A 13,238-nucleotide genomic window follows, 5' to 3' on the forward strand; every position below is an offset into this window, starting at 1 on the left:
ATTTGCTAATGAATTTGTTGACAAAGTGGTGACCCTCGCCCCATCCTTGTTTGTGAATGACTGAGCATTTCATGGAAGCTGCTTTTATACCCAATCATGGCACCCACCTGTTCCCAATTAGCCTATTCACCTTTGGGATGCTCCAAATAAGTGTTTGATGAGCATTCCTCAACTTTCTCAGTCTTTTTTGCCACTTGTGCCAGCTTTTTTGAAACATGTTGCAGGCTTTAAATTCCAAATGAGATAACATTTGCCAAAAATAACATTTTCCAGTTCCAACGTTAAGTGTCTTGTCTTTGCAGTCTATTCAGTTGAATATAGGTTGAAAAGGATTTGCAAATCATTGTATTTTGTTTTTATTTACAATTTACACAACGTGCCAACTTCACTGGTTTTAGGGTTTGTATATGCGGCCTTTGCTAGAAACAGTTTGGACACCCTTCATTTAGACAACACATGTTGAGTCATTTAAAGCAGATAGTAAATGTGTACTGCTATGCAAGCTGTACACTGACTTATCTAAATCATGTCCAAATGTTATAGTATTGTAACTTGAGAAGATGCTAACTGTTATGTGAGGGGTTTACTCACATTAGTGAGATACTGTATCTCCTGAAATCACCAGGACCTCAGGGTGTCATGAAGTCAAACAGTTGGTGTATAGTTGATAAAATGACCCATTTAAACTCATTTCCTTGCCTCTCCTAACAGATCATTGCTCTGCCGCAGAAAATAGCCCTCATGTGCAATATAAAGCTTTTTTTTCTCCCTCTCGTTTGTCAGTTGAACTAATCAGCCTCTCGGTCCAGGTTGATTTATTTAGTAAGGTGCACATTTATCCTTTCTATAAAACTATCGTTTGTTGGTGTGATTTCCATGTGGCTCTGTATTAGAAGTAAAATAAAGCATTGCCATTGTTCTGCAGGAGCTTTGACTGCGCTGTCGAGGAATGGAGGCAGTTCCACTGTGACATGAACGACCTGAGCCAGTGGCTGGCTGACACCGAGAGACTACTGCTCTCTGATGGACCCGAGGGACAGTTGGACCTGGACTCTTTGCGGCACCACCAAGCGGTCAGTGGAAGAAGAAGCGTGTCCAAGTTCCAAGCTTTTATTCCCATGATATGCTATTTATAAGTTTTAAAAATTAGTAGCTGCATGATAATTGCACTCTATTCCCTGTGGTGGGAGGATGCTTTCACAATGCTTCTACCAAACAGACGATACATCCATCATAGTCATTATGCACTAGGGCTGCAACGATTAATTGATTAAAACGATTAATTCGATGAGACAAACGCTTTGATTTAAACTGTGTTGCTTCGATTAATCGTTTAATGAGTGTAACTAATAAAAATGTATAAAATCGAGGCCACATAAAAGAAGGTAAAACAAGTTAAAAATATAAGGTAAAGGTAAAAGGTTACAAGAAGGAAAATGGAAAACATTAAAAGAAGGTCAGTAGAAGGCAAAATAAGGTAAAAAGGTAAAACAAGTTAAATAGACGGTAAAATATGGTAAAAGAAAGCAAAGGGTAAATCGAAATAAAAGGTCAATAATAGGTACAAGAAGGTAAATATAAGGTAAATAACATGTAAAAGTAGGTAAATAGAAGGCAAAAGAAGATAAATAAAAGGTAATAGAAAGTAAATAGAAGTTAAAATAGGGTAAATAGAACGTAATGAAGGTTATGCCAAATTGAACAATCTTTATTTTAATTATCCATCCATCCATTTTCTACCGCTTGTCCCTTATGGGGTCATGGGGGGTGCTGGAGCCTATCCCAGCTGCACATGGGCGGAAGGCGGGGTACACCCTGGACAAGTCGCCACCTCATCGCAGGACCGCATCTTTTTTTAACTATTTCACCTAAAATGTGTTTTATTTGATTATTCCATTAATCAAACAAACTAATCAATAGATTACTCGATTACTAAAATAATCGATAGCTGCAGTTCTATTATGCACAACAAGGAAGTTATTGAGTTAGATGAGAGCGATGTTTAGTTTGTAAATCTTGAACTAAACCCATGTTTCCACGGTTGGTAAGCGCGGACGAGAGGATTAAAGGACACAGTTTGCTGCCTCAACTTTAATCTAATTTCTTCTGTGCCCCAACAAGTGTCTTGATGAGTTGGATTTCTGAACAAAATGGAGTTTTGCATTGGATTTGAACTACTAGATTTTTCTCTCTGTGTTACTGATCCTTGATTTCTTGCAATAGGAGCTAGAGGAAGGCCTGTCAAGCCAACAACCCGTCCTAGCCGGATTATCCCGCACCGGAGAGCGCATCATCGGCCAGTTGTCCTCCCCAGATGGCCCTCTCCTGGAAGAGAAGCTTCACACCCTGAGTCAGCGATGGAGGGCTGTCAACCGCCAGGTTCTTGACCGGCAGCGCAGGTATCCATGGCAACGTCATGTAAATGAGTTTGACCGAAAAAAGGAAGATTGTAACAATATCTACTTTTAGCAGCGTCCTCATTTGCATGTCTGGATATATTATTAAAAGTTTGGGCTTTAGAGCATTGACCAGCACTGAGGTCAGCACTTCCTCCCCATCTTCTTTGTTTTCTTATCAAGCGTGCTCAATTAGTCGCTAGCGCTAATTTAAATGTAAATTTAAGGATTACGCCTGCAACCCGGGGGAAATGGAGATCCCAATCTTATCTAGGTAAATAATGCATGCGTGTGTGTGTGTACGTCTAGGCTGGCGGGAGGAGATCCGGCCCTGACAGACCTGGTGAGAAGAAGCGAGGATTTGGCTTTATGGCTGCGGCAGGCAGAAGACGCCCTCGGCACCCTTCCTGTTACCTCCACGGACCAAAACCTCAAAGAACTTAAGGTAGGATCAAGAAAAATGCTGTATTTACTTCAATTGTACTCAACTGCAGAGAGTATCGAGCATGTATTTAAAGATGAGGCCTTTACTTGATCACAGCCTTGCCCAATTGCGTGACGTGTTCTAACAGGAGTGGGAAGTGTTAAACATGTAGTACAGCTAACTGTGTTCCATCACAGATTAACAGACAAGATTAGCACATGCGGTAAAGCTGTAAAACCATGCCAAAGTGTGTTTAATTTGTGTCATTACATAATTTGTTACTTTTTTCAACTCAGTTCCATATGCTTTGCAGAAAGAATAAAGACAGTTTTTTTCTTCCTTTTGCAAGCTGTGGACAAGCTAACTAGTTCAGAGTATAGTGTGCTCGCACTTACAGTAGGTATTGTATATTAAAGCCAAGTCATTATAGGATAAATGACACACCCTGTGAATCTGTTTAAGGAAATGCAGTATACTATCTTTTTAGCCCTCATTGCCAACTGATAACTGCATCCTGGAATCCCCCTTGATTAGCTTTTACTCTTTTTTTTCTTACACTTTCCTCCAATCAATAGTGTTTAATAAGATAAATTACTGGAGTGTTTTTCTTTGCAGGCGTTAGCAATGGAGATGGACGCACACAATGAACATCTGGGTTGGTTGAACAAGCACGCCCCTCAGATCCTCGCCAGTTCTACTGTGAGCCCACAGAGCAGGGAGCAGCACGTCACCAAGCTTCGAGCCATCAACCTTAATTGGAGCAAGGTGGGACACACATAGGGCTTCTAAAGGTTTGCATGTGAAAGCACGTGCAAACTTGATAGCACGTGCCAAGCTGATCTACTAAACTTGTGAGCAGAGTATTGCGTCTCCTAAAGGGGTAATATTATGAAATGTTTCAACATTTAAATCACTTCCTTGTGGTTTACGTAACATGTCATGGTGGTCCTTTGGTCTACATTTTGCCTAGATTATGTCTATCTTCAAGCCGCTCTCTGTTTCTTCAGGATGCACTGTTTTGTGGGCGGTCCTATTAACGTGCCTCCACTTTGACTGCGTCTGCGCCCCATTAGCCATGTTGTCATTTTTACCACTTCCAAATGGAGTCTACTCAAAGATATACCGTAATTTCCGGACTATAAGCCGCACCCGACTATAAGCCGCACCAGCTAAATTTAGGGGAAAATACAGATTGCTCCATATATAAGCCGCACCCGACTCTAAGCCGCAGGGTTTTGATGTGTGATTACCGTAGTATATAGGGGTTCCTGCTACCACGGAGGGGATTGTCGGGACTGTTTGGGAACGCAAAGCGTCCCATTTATTAACAATAAATCTTTCAATCATTCAATCAAACTTTCACATCTTTGACATGGCGAACAGCATTCGTGCAGAGTACAAATAATACAACGGTGCAAAGTAATACAAAGTGCTCGCCTGTACGTTATCAAAATAACCAGCCTACCGGTGTATGAAAAGTCAGTCTTTAATCATTATGTCATCGTCTTCCTCCTGCGTACTAAAACCACCGAAATCCTCTTCGTCGGTGTCGGAGAAGAACAGGCCGTAAATAAGCCGCACCCTTGTATAAGCCGCAGGGACCAGAACGAGGGGAAAAAGTAGCGGCTTATAGTCCGGAAATTACGGTAATTTAGAACTATACACTATTTTGTATTAGAAATGGCAACAGCGGAGGATTTTAGCATGCATGTGCATGCACGAGCCAGTCTGCCCCACAACAAGAGGATAGAGAAAAAGAAGGAACTTATTGACTATATTGTCAGACTAGTGCTGGGCGATATATGGATATACTCGATATATCGCGGGTTTGTCTCTGTGCGATATAGAAAATGACTATATCGTGATATTCGAGTATACGTTCTCACGCAGTTGCTTTTAGGTGCGAGCATTACACTACAGGCTCCCCTCACTCTTTCTTGTCTCTCCTTCTCACAGAGACTTAAACAAGCGCACCTTCTTACATACGTCACATACGTATACGCCTTCGCGGAGCAGAGAGGTAGCGACATGATAACGTTAGCTGTGGTGCGAGTGGTAATACGAGAGAGAGAAGGTGCGAATCTGGTAACAAATGAAGGAAGAAGAATTCATTCCCAAGAAAAACATCGTCTGGCGGTGGTTTGGCTTCAAGCGGGAATATGTCGAACAGACAACCGTAATTTGTCAACTGTGGGGCAAAAACGTTGCTACAAAAAGTAGCATTAATGCTAATTTGTGGCATCATTTGAAAAGTCACCCGCTAGAAAATAAGGAGTGCTTGAAACTCCGCATTTCAACATCTCCGTTCGGTGCCACACCAAATGCCGTGGCACCGAACTTCAACCATTTCCACATAAACACCGTATGAAAAAAATAGTCAACAACAAAATGATATAACGTCCGCAGGAACCTACCACATAGCGAAGGATTTGATTTCCTACTATGCAGCTCATTTTTATTTGGCACTTATTGAAATATCTTGTGTGACATCATGCACAAAAATTCACTTTATTTGTTTTAAACTATTGTAGTGGCGTTCTGTACAAAAAGTGAACTTTAATTTAGTGTTGTTTTGATATGTCATCTCAGTGACATCATGCACAAAAGTTCACTTTGTTTTAAACTATTGTAGTGGCGTTCTGTACAAAAAGTGCACTTTAATTTAGTGTTGTTTTGATATGTCATCTTAGTGACATCATGCACAAAAGTGCACTTTATTTGTTTTAAACTATTACAGTGGCATTCTGTACAAAAAGTGCACTTTAATTTAGTGTTGTTTTGATATGTCATCTTAGTGACATCATGCACAAAAGTGCACTTTATTTGTTTTAAACTATTACAGTGGCATTCTGTACAAAAAGTGCACTTTAATTTAGTGTTGTTTTAATATGTCATCTTAGTGACATGCACAAAAGTGCACTAATAGCTTGTTTTAAAATGTCTCTGACAATCTTGCACTTTCTGTTTTGAAATGACATGAATGTTTGTGCCACTGCTTAATAACTGTTTAATAAATACAGTTTTGGTCAATTGACTTAGTTTTGATTTCCCTCTTTGCATGAATGTTTAAAAAGAGCATATATTAATGCAGTATGAACAAGAATGTTTTAATGTAGACACATAGAATCATCATACTGCTGTGATTATATGCATCAAGTGTTCATTCAAGGCTAATGCAAAATTTCGAGATATATTTTGTGTATCGTGACTTGGCCTAAAAATATTGAGATATTAAAAAAAGGCCCTATCGCTCAGCCCTATGTCAGACTACAATAGCGGACTTGCGCAAAGCACTTCGGGTAAATCTCTACCTTATATGGAGATATCGGCTGACATCACCAATTGGAAAAACGTTACACATATTGCGTGAACTCCAAACGGCTCCTTTGGAGGGAGAATGGGGGAAGGCAACATTCCATCCATCCATCTTCTTCCGCTTATCCAAGGTCGAGTCGCGGGGGCAGCAGCTTAAGCAGGGAAGCCCAGACTTCCCTCTCCCCAGCCACTTCGTCCAGCTCCTCCCGGGGCATCCCGAGGCGTTCCCAGGCCAGCCGGGAGACATAGTCTTCCCAACGTGTCCTGGGTCTTCCCCGTGGCCTCCTACCGGTCGGACGTGCCCTAAACACCTCCCTAGGGAGGCGTTCGGGTGGCATCCTGACCAGATGCCCGAACCACCTCATCTGGCTCCTCTCCATGTGGAGGAGCAGCGGCTTTACTTTGAGCTCCCCCCGGATGGCAGAGCTTCTCACCCTATCTCTAAGGGAAAGCCCCGCCACCCGGCGGAGGAAACTCATTTCGGCCGCTTGTACCCGTGATCTTGTCCTTTCGGTCATAACCCAAAGCTCATGACCATAGGTGAGGATGGGAACGTAGATCGACCGGTAAATTGAGAGCTTTGCCTTCCGGCTAAGCTCCTTCTTCACCACAACGGATCGATACAGCGTCCGCATTACTGAAGACGCCGCACCGCGCCTGTTGATCTCACGATCCACTCTTCCCTCACTCGTGAACAAGACTCCGAGGTACTTCAACTCCTCCACTTGGGGCAGGGTCTCCTCCGCAACCCGGAGATGGCACTCCACCCTTTTCCGGGCGAGAACCATGGATTCGGACTTGGAGGTGCTGATTCTCATCCCAGTCGCTTCACACTCAGCTGCGAACCGATCCAGCGAGAGCTGAAGATCCTGGCAAGATGAAGCCATCAGGACCACATCATCTGCAAAAAGAAGAGACCTAATCCTGCAGCCACCAAACCAGATCCCCTCAACGCCTTGACTGCGCCTAGAAATTCTGTCCATAAAAGTTATGAACAGAATCGGTGACAAAGGGCAGCCTTGGCAGAGTCCAACCCTCACTGGAAACGTGTCCGACTTACTGCTGGCAATGCGGACCAAGCTCTGACACTGATCATACAGGGAGCGGACCGCCACAATCAGACAGTCCGATACCCCATACTCTCTGAGCACTCCCCACAGGACTTCCCGAAGGACACGGTCGAATGCCTTCTCCAAGTCCACAAAACACATGTAGACTGGTTGGGCAAACTCCCATGCACCCTCAAGGACCCTGCCGAGAGTATAGAGCTGGTCCACAGTTCTACGACCAGGACGAAAACCACACTGTTCCTCCTGAATCCGAGGTTCGGCTATCCGGCGTAGCCTCCTCTCCAGCACACCTGAATAGACCTTACCGGGAAGGCTGAGGAGTGTGATCCCACGATAGTTAGAACACACCCTCCGGTTCCCCTTCTTAAAGAGAGGAACCACCACCCCGGTCTGCCAATCCAGAGGTACCGCCCCCGATGTCCACGCGATGCTGCAGAGTCTTGTCAACCAAGACAGCCCCACAGCATCCAGAGCCTTAAGGAACTCCGGGCGGATCTCATCCACCCCTGGGGCCTTGCCACCGAGGAGCTTTTTAACTACCTCAGCAACCTCAGCCCCAGAAATAGGAGAGCCCACCACAGATTCCCCAGGCACTGCTTCCTCATAGGAAGACGTGTTGGTGGGATTGAGGAGGTCTTCGAAGTATTCCCTCCACCGATCCACAACATCCGCAGTCGAGGTCAGCAGAACACCATCCTCCCCATACACGGTGTTGATAGTGCACTGCTTCCCCTTCCTGAGGCGGCGGGTGGTGGTCCAGAATCACTTCGAAGCCGTCCGGAAGTCGTTTTCCATGGCTTCCCCGAACTCCTCCCATGTCAGAGTTTTTGCCTCCGCGACCGCCGAAGCCGCACACCGCTTGACCTGTCGGTACCTGTCCGTACCCGATAGGACTCCTTCTTCAGCTTGACGGCATCCCTCACCGCCGGTGTCCACCAACGGGTTCTAGGATTCTAGGAAGGCAACATTCTTTTATAAAATGTATATTTTATTTCAAACTTTTGGGACTTATTCGGATCCCAAATACACAAAAAAGGTACTAATAAGGAAGAAAAGTTAGTTTTGCATAATAGTTCCCCTTTAAGTGAACAGAATAATTCTGCAGAATCAGAATCAGAATAGTTTTATTGCCATTGTTTGAGAACGGGTTCACATACTAAGAATTTTTCTTGGTGCAATCGTGCAACATAAAACACATATAACACATATTTGGTAATAAAAAGAGCTGTAACTGAGCTATCAGATCTTGTTATAGACTTAGAAGGAATATATACTAATCATCAGAACACCCACAATACTTAGAGGAGGAGATGCAATATAATTAAAACTGCGAGCACCGTTGGGGTTTTACGTGAATCGGCCGGCACCCATGACCCTTGTGGTCACATCCTTCCCAATGCCCCGACCCACCACCAAAAATTTCGGGACCCCAAAAATATAATATTTTTCTGACGGGGGACTTTTTGTGCATCTTGAGGGCCTCAAAAAGGCATCCAAGGTTGTTTAGTAGAAAAAACACAGCAATTTAATAGGACCCTTGTGGTGCTCTGTATTGCCCTTGCGGGACTTTCTCCGCTGCTCGGACCGCAATAACTCAGCATGAGTTAGCAGAGATAAAGTAAGATTTTATCCATGAGATAATTTAGTCAATCAAAGTAGAACAAGCAGACGACCATGTAGATGATCAGCTACTGAAATCACTGGTCGCCTTAATCATGTGTCCCCGTAGTGGTTGTAACCCTAAACAACCGCGTAGAGTGTTTATGCCAGGGGTCAAGAGTTTAGGTCAGGGGTCGGCAACCCAAAATGTTGAAAGAGCCATATTGGACCAAAAATACTAGAAAGTAATCGGTCTGGAGCCGCAAAAAATGAAAAGACTTATAATGAAGACAACACATGATTTAAGTGTCTATATTAGTTATGTTAGCCTACTATCAAAATGACTATGTGTCGCAGGCTCACACAAATCTTCGTTGACATAAATGTTGAAATTTAATATTTATTCTACATATTTTTACAACATTGGAAAACATTACTAAAACTTCTCAGAGTGTGAGATAACTCCTGGAAATTAGAATGGCCAAAGGTATAGATGTGTGTGTCTAAATTAAAGGAAACTGCAGGCTGTCTTCTTCTAATGGTATTACAATCTTTGCAAGCTGGGTAACGTTTGCTGTGGTCTGGAACAACATGGCACACAAACAACTATCATTACATACAGATAATGTGTCATGAAATATGGAATAATAAACTAAATATACAGAAGACATAAGTAAAGGAAATTAAATGAGCTGAAATATACCTACAAACGAGGCATAATGATGTAATATGTACATACAGCTAGCCTAAATAGCATGTTAGCATCGATTCGCTTGCAGTCATGCACTGAGAAAATATGCTTGATTAGCACTCCAACAAGTCAAAAACATCAACAAAGCTCACCTTTGTGCATTCACACACAGTATAGAACTTTTGGTGGACAACATGAGACAAAAAAGGAGTAACATCAAACACGTCTTTCTGTGGCAGCGTTGGAGAAAGTTATACACATTAAGAAACTGTTGAGTCTCAGTCCACACAACGGTGAGTTCGAGGGCCGCTGAAATTAGTAGGACAATATGGCACTTGCCAAATGCTCTCATCAGTGAAGCATAAACACAAACCTATTACACAGTGGGCTTTCTAACAACTAGGAAGGTTTGTGTCATGTTTGTCCTCCTACAGAAACCATATTACCACAAAAAATATATTTTTCACCCCATTTTTTTTCCATTTCCATACATTTTTGAAAAAGCTCCATGGAGCCACCAGGGCGCCGCTAAAGAGACGCGGGTTGTTGACCTCCGGTTTAGGTGAATAAAGGCCCCTCCAATTAGAGCATTTATGGCAGGGGTCACCAACCTTTTTGAAACCAAGAGCTACTTCTTGGGTACTGATTAATGCGAAGGGCTACCAGTTTGATACACACTTAAATAAATTGCCAGAAATAGCCAATTTGCTCAATTTACCTTTAACTCTATGTTATTATTAATAATTAATGATATTTACACTTAATTGAACGGTTTAAAAGAGGAGAAAACATGAAAAAAAATGACAATTAAATTTTGAAACATAGTTTATCTTCAATTTCGACTCTTTAAAATTCAAAATTCAACCTAACCTGACCAAAGTATGACTGTTAAATGTGATTTTAACTGTAAAATTCAATAAAAATATTTGCAAAAAAAATAAAATAAATAAAATTCAAAATTCAACCGAAAAAAAAGAAGAGAAAAACTTAAAAAAATAATTTATGGAACATCATTAGTAATTTTTCCTGATTAAGATTAATTTTAGAATTTTGATGACATGTTTTAAATAGGTTAAAATCCAATCTACACTTTGTTAGAATATATAACAAATTGGACCAAGCTATATTTCTAACAAAGACAAATCATTATTTCTTCTAGATTTTCCAGAACAAACATTCTAAAAGAAATTCAAAAGACTTTGAAATAAGATTTAAATTTGATTCTACAGATTTTCTAGATTTGCCAGAATAATTTTTTTTGAATTTTAATCATAATAAGTTTGAAGAAATATTTCACAAATATTCTTCGTCGAAAAAACAGAAGCTAAAATGAAGAATTTAATTAAAATGTTTTTATTATTCTTTACGATAAAAAAATACTTGAACATTGATTTAAATTGTCAGGAAAGAAGAGGAAGGAATTTAAAAGGTAAAAAGGTATATGTGTTTAAAAATCCTAAGATAATTTTTAAGGTTGTATTTTTTCCTCTAAAATTGTCTTTCTGAAAGTTATAAGAAGCAAAGTAAAAAAATTAATGAATTTATTTAAACAAGTGAAGACCAAGTCTATAAAATATTTTCTTGGATTTTCAAATTCTATTTGTGTTTTGTCTCTCTTAGAATTAAAAATGTCAGGCAAAGCGAGACCAGCTTGGTAGTAAATAAATAAAATTAAAAAAATAGAGGCAGCTCACAGGTAAGTGCTGCTATTTGAGCTATTTTTAGAACAGGCCGGCGGGCTACTCATCTGGTCCTTACGGGCTACCTGGTGCCCACGGGCACCGCGTTGGTGACCCCTGATTTATGGTATACATTTAAATAATTGGAAGAAGCCTGGTAGGATACTACAATTATGCATTTCCCCACCCGATCCCTAAGATCAGCCGATCAGCTGCTACTGACGGTCCCTGACACAAGGCTGAAGCTTAGAGGTGACAGAGCTTTCGCCACTGCTGCTCCCAAGCTCTGGAACGACCTACCTCTGAGTGTTAGACAAGCCTCCTCTCTTCCTGTTTTTAAATCTCTCTTAAAAACATACTTTTATTCCATGGCTTTTAACACTGAGTGATATCCATCCTGCAATGGCACCCCATAATACACCTGCTCTGAACCGGTTTTTATGTTTTTATGTTTTATTTATTTTATTTATTTATTTTTTATCGTGTTCTGTTTGTGTTGTGTTGGCTCGGTTCTCGTATTAGCTTTTAACCTGCCCATTGTACAGCACTTTGGCTACCCCTGTGGTCAATTTTAAATGTGCTTTATAAATAAAGTTGATTTGATTTGATTTGATTTCTAGGTATTTGTGAAAGAATCTCTGTACGTATATTCACATATTGTTATTTTGCTCCCTGTAGGTAACGCATGAGTTGTTGGACCAAGTGGGCCAAGTGGAGGGTAACCTGCAGAGTCACGCGCACTTCAAGGATAAAATGAGTAGATTGACCGACTGGGTGGTCATCACGCACCAGACCATCGAAAACCGAGGCCTGAGTCCTGGTCAAGCTCAGGTACTTTCCACGCCTTCCAAATGCAGTCTTAACACCACACCCTGAGGCAATGATGTGTTTTTAAACTTGTTGTAGGCTTTGGAGATCTCAATGAAAGACCGAAAGGCCGACCTAGAAGACCTGTTGGCCCACTCCATTGAGCTACAGCGACGACAGCAGCTGTCGCCTCATGAAAAGGTTGCATGATTTATTCAATAAGCTCCCCTAAAACTCAGAACACTGTGTAATTACACAATATTGCTGCCGTGCCTGGTCATTTTCTTTCCTGGAACTGATTGAAGCTTAATTGGCTGTTTTATTAAACGCTGTCGCCTTGTTTCACACTCTGAATGTTTCATGGCGTGTGTGCCTCCGATGCATGCAGAGTAAGGTGGAGCAGCTGGCGGGCGACTGGAAGGTCCTGGATTGTCGGCTGAGGGAGTCTCTCCAAGTGCATGTCTCTCCGTGGATGCAGCGCCAATCCGGTGTCCAGCGCCAGCAGCTTGGTAAACAGATTCAAATACAATGGATTCCAAAACACATTTTTCCATTGAAAATAATACATTTCATAATAGAACAGACCTGGGAAAATTAAGGCCCGGGGGCGGCATGCGGCCCGTTAATATTTTCAATCTGGCCCGCCGGACATTCCCCAAACATTTTTTTTTAGATTTTTAAAACTGAAACTGTAGCTGCCATCATGATGTGCAGTGATGTTTTCAAATTATCATAAGTCTTGAACTACACAAAGTATTTCAATGGTTGGAATCTGTGCTTTTGCATGATATACTAGTTACTATGGTAATCTAATTAGTTACTATGGTAATCTAGGTCACAGCAGCTCAGACGAGACACCAAGCAGTGAGGGTGGGGAGATTTTTACAACAAAGTTCTAAAGCTTAGTGATATATCAGTCTGTAGGTGTTTTTTTTTTTTACCCTTCGTGCTCATATTTCGCTGTGTTTGTGGCAGTTTTGTTGCGTTTCACTTGTTTGTAAAATATGTCGATCGAGAGGAGGTGTGACAATTATATGTTGTCAATATTCAGTGTTCTATCGTTCATAGTTGATATTGTACATCCTACATTCTATATTTTCATGTATATGCTGGGTGTCTCATTCAGTAAAAAAATTAAAAATTCCATTCCGTTTTCTAAGGCGGTCTGTCATAACGTTTTTAGCTTTTAATTAGACATTATTGTGAGGTTTTGTATCAGTGTTCCTAAAAATAGGACCCAAGCACACATACTGTACA

General features: G+C 41.5%; 1 protein-coding gene across 4 annotated transcripts in view; it reads left to right on the forward strand.

Moving 5' to 3' along the window:
• The window catches only part of utrn (utrophin), a 393,845-nt gene that overhangs the window by 154,352 nt on the left and 226,255 nt on the right, over positions 1-13,238 (forward strand). For all 4 annotated transcript variants that reach the window (XM_062044584.1, XM_062044587.1, XM_062044585.1 and 1 more), the window contains 7 exons: positions 926-1,073; positions 2,224-2,399; positions 2,706-2,841; positions 3,436-3,585; positions 11,853-12,005; positions 12,081-12,182; positions 12,370-12,490. In XM_062044584.1, coding sequence (XP_061900568.1) covers positions 926-1,073; positions 2,224-2,399; positions 2,706-2,841; positions 3,436-3,585; positions 11,853-12,005; positions 12,081-12,182; positions 12,370-12,490 — 986 coding nt within the window. The remainder of the gene's footprint in view (positions 1-925; positions 1,074-2,223; positions 2,400-2,705; positions 2,842-3,435; positions 3,586-11,852; positions 12,006-12,080; positions 12,183-12,369; positions 12,491-13,238) is intronic.

Source organism: Entelurus aequoreus, linkage group LG04 (genome assembly GCF_033978785.1).
Source record: "Entelurus aequoreus isolate RoL-2023_Sb linkage group LG04, RoL_Eaeq_v1.1, whole genome shotgun sequence".
Taxonomy (NCBI): domain Eukaryota; kingdom Metazoa; phylum Chordata; class Actinopteri; order Syngnathiformes; family Syngnathidae; genus Entelurus; species Entelurus aequoreus.